General features: G+C 38.4%; 1 protein-coding gene across 4 annotated transcripts in view; it reads left to right on the top strand.

Annotated features, from left to right (window-relative positions):
* NCBP1 (nuclear cap binding protein subunit 1) overlaps positions 1-15183 on the top strand; it is a 53702-nt gene that overhangs the window by 2508 nt on the left and 36011 nt on the right. For 2 of the 4 annotated variants that reach the window (XM_003407845.4, XM_064291698.1), the window contains exons 2-7: positions 7219-7307; positions 7846-7946; positions 9517-9673; positions 11996-12103; positions 12656-12777; positions 14884-14953. In XM_003407845.4, coding sequence (XP_003407893.1) covers positions 7219-7307; positions 7846-7946; positions 9517-9673; positions 11996-12103; positions 12656-12777; positions 14884-14953 — 647 coding nt within the window. Of the gene's footprint in view, positions 1-7218; positions 7308-7845; positions 7976-9516; positions 9674-11995; positions 12104-12655; positions 12778-14883; positions 14954-15183 lie in introns of those variants that run through there. The other 2 variants (XM_023545110.2, XM_023545111.2) reach the window with 2 other exon arrangements.

Genomic DNA, 15183 nt, shown 5'->3' with positions numbered 1-15183 from the left:
GTAGTGGTTAAGTGGTATGGCTGCTAACCAAAAGGTCAGCAGTTTGAATCCATCAGGTGCTCCTTAGGAACTCTATGGAGCAGTTCTACTCTGTCCTATAAGGTCGCTATGAGTCAGAATTGACTTGATGCAACGGGATTTTAAAAATAAACTAGGGATTGCTAAAGTCAGAATTAGATGGATATAGCTGAGCATTTCTGGATTATTATCAGCTCTCATCACCCACTGATAGCCCTGATTTTCCGTGTGTCCGGCTGGGTATAATCATTTATTCAATAAATATTTAACAGTACTGGGCACTGTTCTAAATACTGGCAGTACCTCAGTAGATAATATAATGGTAGAGCCTCCATTCTTGTATAGGGCTACAGACAGAAACGATTAGGTAAAATATCATGGAGCATATGGTGATGAATGCTTTGAAGAAAAGTAGAATTGAGTATAGGGGATAGAGACTGTGCTGTGGGGGAGAAATTACTACATTGAAACCCTCAGGAGCCTGAACTCAAAGAGACTGCCTTGTTTTCTAGGTCTCGCAAGTTTTCCACCTTTGACAAAGTGCAGTCTTACCACTTTTCTGTTGTTTTATGTTGGTGGGACATACTTGAGTTTTCCTTTTCTGACAGGTTTCCGCCTTTCACAAGTTCCAACTTTTACAGGTTTTACTGTGTTAGGTACGTAAGTAGATAGGTCAGGGAAGGCCTCACTGAGAATGGCATCCGATTAAAGAACTTCAGGGAGTAAGGAAGCAAGCCATTTGAATACTTGGGGAAGAGCAGTGTTAAGAGAAAAGGGAAACATGAGTAGGCCTGAAGGCTAGAGCATTTTTGTCAAGTTCACAGAACAGCAAGGAGGCCAGTGTGGCTAGAGCAGAATGAGGAAGGGGGAGAGTTGTAGGTGATAAGATCAGAAAGAAAACAGAGGGTCAGAGCATGTAAACCAGTTGCCATCAAGTCAACTCTGACAGATGGTGACACCGTGTGTGTCAGAGTAGAACTGTGCTCCATAGTTTTAAATGGCTAATTTTGCAGACAGGCCCTTCCTTTGAGGTGTCTCTGGGTAGACTCAAACCTCCAACCTTTCAGTTAGTGGTAGAGTGCATTAACCATTTGCATCACCCAGGGACTCCTCAGGTTATGTAGGGGGATTTAAAAAGTGTATCTCTGGCTGCTGTGTTGGGACTAGACTACCCAGGATCTAGGGAGACCAGTTAGAAGACTATGCCAATGAAGTTCATCTAGTGGTCAGTTTATACACAAGGAAAGGGAGGTCATAAATGGAAAGTAATCTGTATGGATACTTCTTGTTGGCTAGTGACCCCATGTACACTGAGACAAAATGCTTCTCGGTCCTGCATCATCCCCATCATTGACTTCAAATCAAACAGTGTTCCTTTGTGATCCATAGGTATCTTAGTGCTGCTATAACAGAAATACCGCAAGTGGATGGCTCTGACAGATTTATTCTCTCACAGTTTAGGAGGCTAGACGTCTGAATTTGGGGCGCCAGCACCAGGGGAATACTTTCTTTCTCTCTCAGCTCTGGGAGAAGATCCTGGTCATTAGTCTTTCCCTAGTTTAGGACCTTCTCAGCGCAGGAACCCTAGGTCCAAAGGACACTCTCCGATCTTGACTATTCATTCTTGGTGGCACTGAGTTCCCTCTCCTCTCTGCTTGCTTTTCTCTTTTATGTTTCAAAAGAGATTGGCTTAAGAAACAACCTAATCCTGTAGATTGTGTCCTGCCTCATTAACATAACTACCTTTAATCCTGCCTCATTAACATAACGGACAGCTCACTGCCAAATAGTTTCATAACCACACGCGTAAAGGTTAGGATTTACAATACATGGGATAATTATATCAGATCACAAAATGAAGGACAACCACACAATACTGGAATCATGGCCTGGCCAAGTTGACACATATTTTTAGGGGATGTAATTTAATCCATGGCATAGGGTTTTAATTGGTTGATTTTTGGAAATAGCTTGCAAGGTCTTTCTTCCTAGTCTGTCTTAGTCTGGAAGCTCTGTTGAAACCTGTTCAGCATCATAGCAGCGTGCAGGCTACCACTGACAGACGAGCTGTCGCTGTGCATCAGGTATATTGGTCAGAAATTGAACCTGGGTCTCCTCCCACGTGTTCTGCCTTTGAACCATCAGTGCCTCATATGGATACTAGTCTGGTGCTAAATCTAACACATCATTTCTTAGGATCTCTTTAAGAATGTGTCTGAAGCTTTTCAGTTATTGTAGGCTATGTATATAATAGGTGATCGATACATTGTTTATTTTGTTCTTTTAAAAAGGTATTTAGATTGTCCATAGTTGTCCAAAAGCCCATATTAGAACCGTTTAAGCTACTTAGATCCTTATCTTTTAGACTGACTGATTTTTTTACTTAACTGTATAAATTTTTTTAAGCATAGAAATGTGGGGATTTGTTCTGAGAGAGAGTATATATGGTTTCAGAAGCAATGCTTAACTGTTTTAAATCTGTAGAATCAAAGTTATCTTTCTCTTTTACACTGTTGATTTTTTGTTTTCCACTTTGTGGGTCTAAAATTTCTTATAGTGCCTCTAATACTAATAAGGTTATAAGACGTACTACAGTTTATATACGATTGGGATCACCTTATGGGGAAAAAATTGTTTGGTGTGTTCAGATCCGAGGATGGCTGCTAACCAAAAGGTCAGTAGTTTGAATCCACCAGCCGCTCCTTGGAAACCCTATGGGACAGTTCTGCCCTGTCATATAGGGTCGTCATGAATCAGAATCGACTCTACGGCACTGGGTTTGATTTGGCTTTTTGGATTCAGATCCTGTAGAATGAGTTTTAAATAACAAAATATAACTTTACTTTGTAAAACTGATACATGGTTATATTTTTGTGCACAAAGAAATAGAAAACTTTAATATTAAAAATAGCGTAATGATTCCATTCTAATATATATGTCAGAGATCAAAAAGATTCAGAGAAAACAGCCAGGATAGTTAAAAGCGCATTAGGATTTACATATGATGAGTGGTTGAAAAAACAGTTGCGGTGTTATATTATGGTGTGGTGGATCACTTTGGTGTGGCCTTTCTAGCCATGGTCTTGTAATTCCCACCCAAGTTATTAGGTGGGACTGTGCGAAAGGGCGATTGTGGTCTACCAAGGGGATTAGTCAGTTTTGCCATCCCGCTGGGCTTGAAATGAGCCACCCCAGAGGTGGGAAGATGATCCTACCACCAGTAAGGAAGAACAGCTGGGAGCCAGCACGTCTTTTGGACCTGGGATCCGTGTGCTGAGAAGCTGCTGGAACCAGGAGACAGACAGCTTGAGAAGAGATGGCAGAGAAACGACAGCAGGAGACGGCATGGTAGACTGAGTGTCTAGGGTGCTTCTGGGGATGTATTGGCAGGTGCTAAAAGAGCTTTGTAACACTTGCCCAAGTAGGGCAGAGGCTGAGGGCCAGGGAGAGGCATGCCTGTGAGCACGGTTGAAAAGAAGCTGTCCTGATGGAAGAAGTATATCCTGAGTGTTCCTGAACCTGAATTGTAACCTATTACTTCCGTTAAAAATGCCATAACTGTGAGTATGGTCTGGGAGCTCTGTGTGACCATTGTGATGAATTATGGAACCCGGCAGAGAAGTGGAGAGTGCTGTGGGAGGGACGGTTGGTGTCAGAATTGGTAAAGATGGAGAGAGCTGGCTTGTCTGACCTTTGTCTCATAGGAGTCAGCCTTGGGCCATTGATCTTAATTCTCCTTCCCCCCTGTGAAGTTAGAGGATGTCAGACACTGCCCCCATGCTGTTTTTACGTATATAAATGGGAAATGAGATTCATAAACATGAAAGCTATGATAGAAAATGATTTCTTCTGCTTTATTCTGTTTTATACTTTATAAAATAAAGGTTTTTGATTCTTAAATTTGTTAGAAATATACCGACCAATACAACTTAATTGAAATAATTAGTAGAGTAATATACTTAGTTGTGTAGTTTATGGCCAGCTATAGGCTTTATTTTCTCAAAGCTTGTGTAACAAGCACATTGGCAGGATTTTTTTTTAATAATTTATTTTTGTTGTTGAGAATATACACAGCAAACCATATACGAATTCAGCAATTTCTACATGAACAATTCAGTGACTGATTACCTTCTTTGATTTGTGCAATCATTCTTACCCTCCTCTTCTGAGCTGTTGTTCCTCCCCCATTATAACAATGGCACAGGGGCGACTTCTGACCTCCTCTAACTTCAGAAGGGGAAAGGAGAATCAACAGCCCAAGGCTGATTCATATGAGCAGTGGTCAGACATGCCTCCAACTTCCAGTGTAGGGATCCCAGGTCCAAAGGACATACCACACTCCTGGCACTCCTTCCTCAGTGATGGTGAGATCCTTTCTTTCCCACCTCTGAAATGGCTCATTTTAAGCCTAGTGGGATGGCAAAACTGACCAGTCCCCTTGGTGGGCCACAATTACCTTATTCACACAGTCCCACCCAGTCATTTGGGTGGGAGTTACAAGACCATGGCGAGAAAGGCCACACTAAAGTGACCCATCACACCACGTCCATTAACATAAACTCTGTCCCCTAAGTTTCCTATATAATCTTTCAAATTGCTGTTGTCAATTTAATGCCACGTAGAGAGATCTTAAAAGAGTACAGTGTTCAAGGCAGACATTCTTTACTAGTTAAGCTAAATTAGTTTTTGCTTTTAAGAAGACTACTGAGAATATTTTTGGTTTGAGGTTTAAAGATTATCTCAGGGCAATAGTTTTAGGAGTTCATCTGGAATATAGTTATATTTTAATGTGAAGTCTGTTCCTGCTTTGGGAGCTACCATGGATATGTTTTCTTAAGGGTACATCAAAGCATTCAGCAATTGGCAAAATTTTATTCTTAATTGTTTTACCCCACTCCTGGCCCAGGTCCTCCTGAGTTCAATACCCTGTTATTGTCCGTGAGTTCAGATTATATTTATAGTTTACATTCACCTCTTTATCCTCTCAAATATCAGTTGAGAGTGGTGCACGTCATACCTCTGCCTCCTGCCATTCTCCAAATTTTGTCTGTCGATATAGCCAAAATGACAAGATGGGAAAAGAGGGGTTGCAGTTGAGAAATACATGTATTTTCTATTTTTTCCTCAGAAACTCTTTGTCTCCCTGCAGCATTGTTTTCCCCTTTTCAAGCTTATTAGAGGACTCCAGAGAGTTGTTTTAATGACTGGAGTATGATTCCAAACTGATTTGGGAACAAGCCAGCTGGAGAGTTAATTTAGGGAGGCTGTGGGGGTGGGATAAAGGGTTGGCAAAGTAGATAAAGGACCAGAAAGAAGAGAACAGTGTGTTTGTGGTTTTTTTTTTTCCCTACTTAAACTGTTCTCATTTAGCCAGTTTTCCTGCAGCTGCATTCTCCTGTCCTCACTGAAATCCGATTCTAAAGAGCACTATTAGTATGTCCTGTTCCCTAGAATACAGTTTCTCAGCATCAGCACTGTTGACATTTTGAGCTGGATTATTCTTTGTTGTTGGGGGCTGTCCAGTGCAATGTAGGATGTCTAACAATGTCCCTGCCTCTCCTCACTAAATGTCTCCAGATATTGCCAGATGTCCCTGGGGCGGGGGTGGGGGGGTCACCTCTAGTTGAGAACTACTGTTCTAGAGGAAGGCTCTTTTAATGTCCTGGCTGACAGATTAAAGAAACATTGCATCAGCTGTGCAGTTATTTTTCAATTAATGAATTCTGGAAATAAAAGACGTTTAAAGTTTTTAGTTTTTTTATGTTTAAAGTAGGCTCTTAGGGTGGTAGAACCTTAATAGAGCCTGTGACTTAGGCTTGATGTACACTTGAGAATCAGGTCACTGATGTGACTCTGCCACATGTCTACAACTTCACAAGGGCAAATATCTCCAGGAATACATCTCAGCTGTCAGGCTGCATACATTTTACACTTTTGGTGGCATTATCCCTTGGAAACTATGTTCAGTGGTTATTAAAACCAAATTATAATGGTAATTAAGGGGCTGGAGTGTCAAAGCAGAGTGATTTACCCTGTAGCCTTTTATAGCATCTGTCTGGATAATAACAGATTGGTTTTATTCAACTACTTTAGGTTTATGTGGTATCTGAAGATCATTTCAGTCATTGGAGGCACTTTATAACAACCCAAGCTTAGAATAGCTAGGGACTGTTTTGTCAGAATCATTACACAGTTCAAGCCAAATGTATCAGAAGGCAAGTAGGTGATTATGAACTCTATAAATATAGTTCATTTCCTTTGGCTGTACAAATCTGAAGATTGAAGCTGTATATTAACTTGCTCCTGGGTAACCCTGTATCCAATTGCAGATTTTCATTATTAATCCAGATTCCCAGCACAGTTACAGGTTATTGCTTCCTTGTCTGTATGCTGTTCTAATAATCTAATTGGTAAAGTTTAATTTGAATTATATCAAGAGACTAGCCAACATTGTGTAGCAATGGCACCGTGTTCCTTAGCATCATTATTGTAATTTTTTTAGCCTCATGTTATTCCACAAGATGATTTAAGGTGGATATGTTACAGTTTAAAACAAAATGGTAAGAGGTCATCAAGAGCGAGGGTCTGAACTACTAGATGGTCCGGTGCTTAAGGTGGTGATTTGTAGCATAGCTTCATTCCAATTGAATTCTTGAGCAAATGAAAGGACAGATGATTGGTAATAATTTCAGAATGATAGGTAGTTTTTTTTTTTATATTAAGATTCTTTGGATGATATAGTTTTGAATGCAATCAGGATCAGTAAGTATTTTTAGTTAATGAAGAGCCAATTATAGCAGGGAATCATAAAACACATGGTACTTTTTTCTGCCAGTTGTTTGATAACAGAGCTCAAGACTTTCCTTTGAATGTGTATGTCTGCTGTTAAAGTTCCCCTTATTTGTGGTAAACTATACCCTAGTTTTTTTTTTTTTTTTATACCCTAGTGCTGTGTGGTTTTGTTGTTCTTGTTGTCAGCTGCCGTGGAGTCAGCCCCCAACTCATGGTAACCCCATGCACAGTGGAACAAAATGCTGCCCCGTCCTGCGCCATCCCCATGACCAGTTGTGGGTTTTCACTGGCTAGTTTTCAGAAGTAGATTGCTAGGCCTTTCTTCGTAGTCTTGTCTTAGTCTAGAAGCTGTGCTGAAATGTGTCCATCATACAATGTTAATTTGTCTTTTTTAAATTATGGAAACAGGGGGCCAGCCTCACAAAAGGAGAAAGACCTCTGATGCAAATGAAACTGAAGATCATTTGGAATCTTTAATATGCAAAGTAGGAGAAAAGGTATGTACCACAGTAGGCAACCTATGATGACCTTAGGGTTGTGATTGACCCTGCTTTGATAAATTTCTGTAGCTGAAAACCATGATCTAAGTTTTAGGCAACCTTCTATTACCATGCATGTGTATCCCAAAGTAAGTGCATATTAAAAACCCCTTGGATACAGATAAATGAGTAATTTTCACAGAATATGAGCTTAGAAGGGACCTTAGGAATAGTTCTCTCAATTGATAAATGAAGAACCAAACAAGTCCTGGATACTTGAGGTGGTTTGCACAGAGTCATATAGTGAATTAGTAAGATGGAATAGAGCCTGTGGTGTCCTAATATTTATTCTGCTCTACTACACTACTTTTTAACATCATCAGTTCTCTTTTCATGGATTTCTAAAGAACAATAACTACCTAAATTGATTTATACTAGTCCTATCCTAGTACCTTATGCATATGAGACTTTAACTTTTTTATTATCATCAAGAAATTTTATTTAATTCATCAGTTGCTGAGTACTTGACAAATATTTAATATGCTGTCCTCTACAGAGTGCCTGCTCTTTGGAGAGCAACCTAGAAGGCCTAGCTGGTGTTTTGGAAGCTGATCTTCCTAACTACAAGAGCAAGATCTTAAGGCTTCTTTGTACAGTGTATGTATGCAAAAGATTTATGAATCCAGGTGATAATGTATTATCTACTCTTCATTGCTTTGGGGAATGTTCCTTCTGTGGGGAAATCTGTACAAATGAAATGACATTTGGTCCTTTGGTGAACTCTTTCTTAGGGATGAATAATACTAAAATTGAGCATTTTCCTTGTTTTGTTTCTTGGAATCTTAGAATCATTTCACTATTTTGAAATGAGAAAGTAGACACTTCCACATTGAGAGATTTTTTTTAAGCATGTACATTTAAATAATAGTTGAACTTGTGTTTTTTAACCAATAGTACCAAACAAATTTGAGAACTGGTCAGTTGAGTAACAGCCCATCTCTGAAGACTCAAGATGCTTTGCTTTTGAGCCTATTAATGGGCATAATCGTTTTCTGAGTTAGGTTAGCTGGAACAGGTGGTAGCATTTAATTTTTGAGGAAATAGAAGTAGGAAGAGTCTCACATTTTTATAAAATCATGAAACAGTCTCTCCCAGTGGTGAAGATAGCAGTCCAGACCTTGTCATCTCTCAGAGAGACATTGATGTACTCTGATGACTTTTATTTTAAAAGCATTTATTAAAATGAATGAAAGTAGTATTTATGCTGAAACTGTGATGGAAACCATGATTTTTTTTTTTTTTTTTTTAAGGCTTAACTAGTTTTTTTTTTTTTTCTTTAGAATACTGGCAGTGTTCTTTTTAAGTTTTTGGTTTTGGGAGGGTTTGAGGGGCCTGATTACTATCAATGCAAGTATTTTTTTGAAGCCCTCAATTGTCCCTAAAACTCTGCTAGACACCGTGAAAGAACCAAGTATAAGAGGATCCCTTCCGGCTAAGCTATCACGGATTTTTACTTGCTTTTCTAAGGCTGCCTAAAGGAAGCAATACATGCATTTTCCAAAAATTAAGGGCTTTTATTTTAATCCTCTTCCCTACTTTTCAAATAACTAATGAAAATTAATATGCTTGGGGGAAGCAAACTGAGCTATAAAGAAATCTTACTATTTCAGAGTACCATGTTAAGAATTCAGCAGTTTAACTGATAGGAACTAGTTGAAACTGGTTTTAATTCTGTATCTTTTCAAAGCAACTAGAATAGTGTTTCTCAAAGTACAATTCTGGTCCTGTGACATTTGTTAACTAAGTTTAGAAACACTGAATGCTGTATACCCTTTAATGATTCTGCATTAAAGAAACTTGTTTCAACCACCATGGAAACCATTTTCTGTGGAAGTGCTATTCAGTTCCACTAAATACAACTGGTATTTAGAAAAGCTGGTCTAGCGTTATATTTTTTTCAGTTTGGTAACTTCACAATTAGAGTGTTTTGCTTTCTTAACTCTTGCATTAACTAACTAGAATTTAAAGGAAAAATGGTGGGTAGCATGTCTTCAACTCTTCTCCATGGCATTTATGCCATTTCTGAAATAGTTTTCAAAACATATTTAAGAGTAAACCTGTTCCAAAGTTCATGAAATGATAAAAAGAGTTTGTATAATTTAAAATTCGGCAACCTAATATAATGTCATTATTTTTGTCATTTTCTTGTACTGGGTTCTCAAATCAGTGCGCGTCTCTTACCTGAGAAGTTGACGATTTATACAACATTAGTCGGACTGCTGAATGCCAGGAATTACAACTTTGGTGGAGAATTTGTAGAAGCCATGATTCGTCAACTTAAAGAATCACTGAAAGCGAACAACTATAATGAAGCCGTATATTTGGTAAGTTATTTTTTTAGTTTATGACTTAGTGTTGGAATGGGGGGGAAGTGAACTACAGCCAAGTAATTTCTCTTGAAATATAGCCCCCCGCACCAACAGCCACTTTTTCTAAACCATTCTTGTTAAACGTACGCAGAGCTCATTACCAAGTCCAGTGGCTTGTTCTCATTCTAAATCATAGTTGATCTCCCTACAGCACGTGATTTTTTACAGTATCTTTTCCACCTTTGGTTTCTGCAACACCACTTTTTCAGGACCTCCTGCTGCCACCTCCCTTTTATTCCTTGTCTCCTTTTACTGATCATCTTTCTTTGCCCCTTAAATGTTTGTATTCTTCAGGGTTCTGTTCTCACTTTGCTTCTCCTTAAAAACTCTCCTGTAGCATTCTCATAGCTTCATAGCAAACAAAAAATCAAACCTATCGACTCTGAGTCAATTCTGATTCCCAGCAATCCTGTGGAACAGAGTAGAACTGCTCCATAGGGTTTCCAAGGAGCAGCCTGGTAGATTCAGATTCCTAACCCTTTGGTGAACAGCCGAGCTCTGAACCACTGCACCAGGGCTTCATAAACCACCTTTATTTTGATGATCCTCAAATCTATAATCTATATCTCCAGCTTCACTGTTTCTCCTGAGCTCTAGGCCTGTATTCTAAATGCTACCTGGGTGACTTTCAGGTATCTTACTTGGAAGTTCCTAAATTAATGTATTATTCATAGCTCCTTTCCTTCTGCCCTCCACGCAGTCCACACAACATCCACACAGTGGCCACCATGTACTGAGTAACCCATCTAGAAACTTAAAATTAATTTTTATCTTCCCTTTGTCCCCTCATAACTATAAGTAGTTCCCAAGCTCTATCAGGTCTACCTCTTAAATATCTCTTATATCCATCCCTTTCCCTTTGTCTCTAGGATCTCTAATATAGTTCATGCCTTCCTCCTCACGTTCTCTACAGCCTCTTAACTAATCTTTTTACATCCAGGTTCTCTGCCTCTCACTTTGTCTCCTACAGTTGCACCAGAGTGATCCTTTCTATAACTTGGTTCTTCCTGTGTTTTTTTTTTTTGTGTTAGTCTACTGGTTAAAACTTCACTTCCTTCCCATTGTCTACAGTGGCTGATCATCATAGCATGATGCACACAGTGATTCATTGGGTTGCAGGAATATTACAGCTCCTATTATCTTTAATGGAAATAGAATTTTTACTAATATTTAATATATAGATTGGCAATGTTACAGCATATATTATAAATAAATATTCATGTGGCAAAGATGTATAATCCCATTCTTTTTTACTGATAAATGTACACAATTAAAAAAGTTTGGACAGCCATCAGCCTATAGGATTCAGTCTAGACTCCGTAGCCTGACCCATTATGGTTGCCCTAATATGTCCTCCATTCTTGCCTTCCACCTCCCAGCCTTGTCAAAATTACTTGCCGGGTTCCTGAACACGCATTGTTTTTGAACCCCTGTGCCTGGAATGTCCTCCTTGCTCTCCTCTTGAAGAGAACCTTTCTAATCCTTTATGACCTAGCCCAATTGTTACCTCCTTTATATGACCTAGCCCAATTGTTACCTCCTTTATATGACCTAGCCCAATTGTTACCTCCTTTATATGACCTAGCCCAATTGTTACCTCCTTTATGATGCTTTCCCTACTCCCTTCATCACTATTCTCAGAGTGCTTTTTATTTACCTTTTAGTGTAGGAGTCACCCCTTTGGGTTGAAATTGTGCTTGTCTACTAGACTGTGAGCTCCCATGTGGCCGGGAATTTTAGTAGTGCTTAGCAGTGGCGCACAAAGGACACTTAATAAATATCTGTTCAGCAATTTTTATTTCTGCAGTCCAGTCAAAATTTATTCACAGCCAAATGGAAGAAATTGTAGGTTGAAGTAGCTAAAATATTTTGATCTGGCTTCTTCGCATAGTATAGCATAGAAACCTATAAAAAACACATTCTTTTCCTTCATACAATCTCTGTCACATCTACTGATACTCTGCTGTTGTAGCACAAAAGCAGCCTTAGACAGTATGTAAATGAATGAGCATGACTGTGTCCCAATGAAAGTTTATTTGTAGACACTGAAATTTGAATTTCATAGGATTTCTGTGTGTCATAAAAGAACTCTTTTGATTTAAAAATCTCAAAACTTTTTAGTTTGCAGGTTGTGCAAAAAAAAAAGCAGCGGGCTAAATTTGGCTCTTGGACTATAGTTTTTCAGACCTCTGGGTTAGACCATTGTAATATTGCTTTGTTTTATAAGTATAAAGTGCAACAGTTAGATCTAATAGCAGAAATTGTTTTACCCAACAGGTTCGCTTTTTATCTGATCTTGTGAACTGTCACGTAATAGCTGCCCCATCAATGGTTGCTATGTTTGAAAATTTTGTAAGTGTAACTCAGGAAGAAGATGTACCTCAGGTAAGAAAACTGCTTATGCTGAGTCTTGTCTAAATAGTGATACGAATTTTTTTACTAGTAACCTTTTAGTGGGTGCACACGGTTAAATGCTGGGCTACTAACTGAAAGGTTGATGGTTCAAATCTACCCAGAGGCACATCGGAAGAAAGGCCTGGCGATCTACTTCTGAAAGGTCACAGCCGTGAGAACCCTGCGGAGGACAGTTCTACTCTGGAACACATGGGGGTCACCATGAGTTGAAATCAACTCCACAGCAAATGAGGCAGGGGGGAAACCCTTTAGTGATTAAAAAACAGAAGATAACATTATAAATTCTTAGTATCTAAAGGGATGTCAGCTGGCATACTGTGGATTCTCATGACATCTCTGTGTTCATTCAAATGATTCTATCCGGTAAGATTAGAATATATCTAGAAATGCTCTGGATGAACCATATGTCTTACTTAAGACCTATTAACTTAACTTCCATAGGATTTCATTCAAGAATGAATAAAATGTGAATGAAAATTGAATAACACCTATTTTTAACTTACCCTTTAAAAAATTCTTTAGGTGCGGCAGGATTGGTATGTGTATGCATTTCTATCGTCTTTGCCCTGGGTTGGAAAGGAATTGTACGAAAAGAAAGATGCAGAAATGGACCGCATCTTTGCCAACACTGAAAGCTATCTGAAGTAAGGGCACAGCTCATAGTATTCTTTATTGTTTAGGTAAAGGATATCCTAATGCAATAATAAATGTGATAGTTTTTTTTTTTTAATAATTTTTATTGAGCTTTAAGTGAATGTTTACAAATCAAGTCAGTCTGTCACATATAAGCTTATATACACCTTACTCCATACTCCCACTTACTCTCCCCCTAATGAGTCAGCCCGCTTCCTCCTTCCAGTCTCTCCTTTCATGAGAATTTTGCCAGTTTCTAGCCCTCTCTACCCTCCTATCTCCCCTCCAGACAGGAGATGCCAACACAGTCTCAAGTGTCCACCTGATACAAGTAGCTAAATGTGATAGATTTTATCTGCTAGTGATACCATTTGAGTTTAAATGGTCAAAAATAAGCTGTAGAGTTTCTGAAGGCTTTCTCTAGGAAACCTCATATACCTACTGTTGTAACTCACTGAGACTTCAGAGTACTCAAATGTGTTTGCTTACTTTGCCACTGCAAAGGAGTTGGTAACATAGCTTCTTCTAAGCTGCTTGTGTAGATGTTCGAATGGTTCTGAAGTATTAGTGTGCGTAGTCTCCTGTGGCTCTGAAATGTGTTCTGACCCTACCACTCCCGGATATACTGAATTACACATTTGGAGAGAGAGGTTTGGACATTCACATGTGGTGCAAAATGGTTGATGTGCTTGCCTGCTAACTGAAAGGTTGGAGGTTCAAGTCCATCCGAAGGCACCTTGGAAGAAAGGCCAAGCCATCTACGTCCAAAAAAGCAGCCACTGAAAACCCTTTGGAGCACAGTTTACTTGGACACACACGGGGTCACCATAAGTCAGAATTGATGACAGTGTTTTTTTTTAATTGTTAATACAGTCCCCAGGTGGAGAACCATTTCCCTAGCATGCAGAGCATATTTATTTCATGGAGTTAATCTGAAGCCAACTCTTTAAAACAGTGAGTGGTCTTAACCTCCCACCACAACTCACAACATGAGTAATGTGACACATTTCAATTAAAGTAGCCCCATATCTTTGCATTTATTTTATTAGACATGATACAAATAATAGGCTTGTTAGTAAACATATGCTTAATTACCAAGCAGCATGGTAATGGTTATGTGTCCTATTAATTTTTTTCAGATTAGTTTTGTTAAAAGTTTTATTTTCTGCATATTAAATAATACTTCTTTGGATACAGTTAATATCTACTTAGTTCCAAATAAAGTTGTCTAAAGATAAGAATCTACTAGTTATACAATATATATGCTATATACATACATAATATACATAGTATATCATAAATATATATTAAGCTGCCATTAAATGATGGGTTTTTTTTTAATGTATTTTTATTTTTATGATTTTGAAAAGTTATACCGGTTTAAAAAGATGTTTGCAAGAGAAGATAGTTCCCATTATCCAGTTCCCTGCCCCTGAAGTAACCATTGTGAACATTTCTTTATTTTCTTTCAAAGATGAAATATGAATATATTAACATTTGAGTGTTTAACCGGCTTCTTTTTTTTATAAATGATAGGTCAGTATACACACTGTTATGCACTTTATGTTTTATTCTTTTAATGTAACTTGGTTTTTGTTGCATAAAAGTACATAGCTCTACGCCATGTTTTTTGAATAGCTATATAGTACTCCCTTGCTTTAATGTACCATGATTCCTTTAACCCGTCCCCTACTGGTGGATATTCGGGCTGTTTCAGTCTTTGGGTGTTACAAACAATGTTGCAGTAAATATCCTTGTATGTATGTGCAAGTATATTTGTGGGGGTTGTGAATTCTTAGAAAATAGCATTGCAGGGTTGAAGTGTCTGAACAGTTTTAATTTTGACAGTCAAATCAGATTGTCTTCCAAAGAGATACACTCTTCCAGATCTCTTCTAAAGAGATAATACCCATTAACTGTGCTGCCAGTGATGTTTGAGACTGCATATTTCCTCACATTTGGCAATACAGTATATTATCAAAATTTTTGGTATCTGCCAATCTGATAGAAAAAAATATTTTCATTGCTTTAATTTGCGTTTTATTAATTAAGAAAGCAACTGAGCATCTTTTCATGTTTTTAAAAGCCTAAATGTAAATTGTCATTTTTATCTTCAGAAGACGCCAAAAGACTCATATACCCATGTTACAAGTATGGACTGCTGATAAACCACATCCCCAAGAAGAGGTAAAGTGATTTCAGTCTCTTATGATACAGGCACAGTCAACTCCTGAAAAAATTCTTACCTTTGTAGCATATTCAGATCATTCCATTTGTACACCTTAGCTAGGTTTCCACATTTCACATCAGCGGTCCAGCTCTAATAGCCATATAGTAGCGTTTTGATAAACATGCCCTTGTTCTCTGCATTCAGGTATCATACAGTTGACAGATTTTTTATTCATATATCAAATTGG

Source organism: Loxodonta africana, chromosome 9 (assembly GCF_030014295.1).
Source record: "Loxodonta africana isolate mLoxAfr1 chromosome 9, mLoxAfr1.hap2, whole genome shotgun sequence".
Lineage (NCBI taxonomy): Eukaryota > Metazoa > Chordata > Mammalia > Proboscidea > Elephantidae > Loxodonta > Loxodonta africana.
The sequence above is the reverse complement of the archived record's forward strand: the minus strand, read 5'-3'. Positions and strand labels throughout refer to the sequence as shown.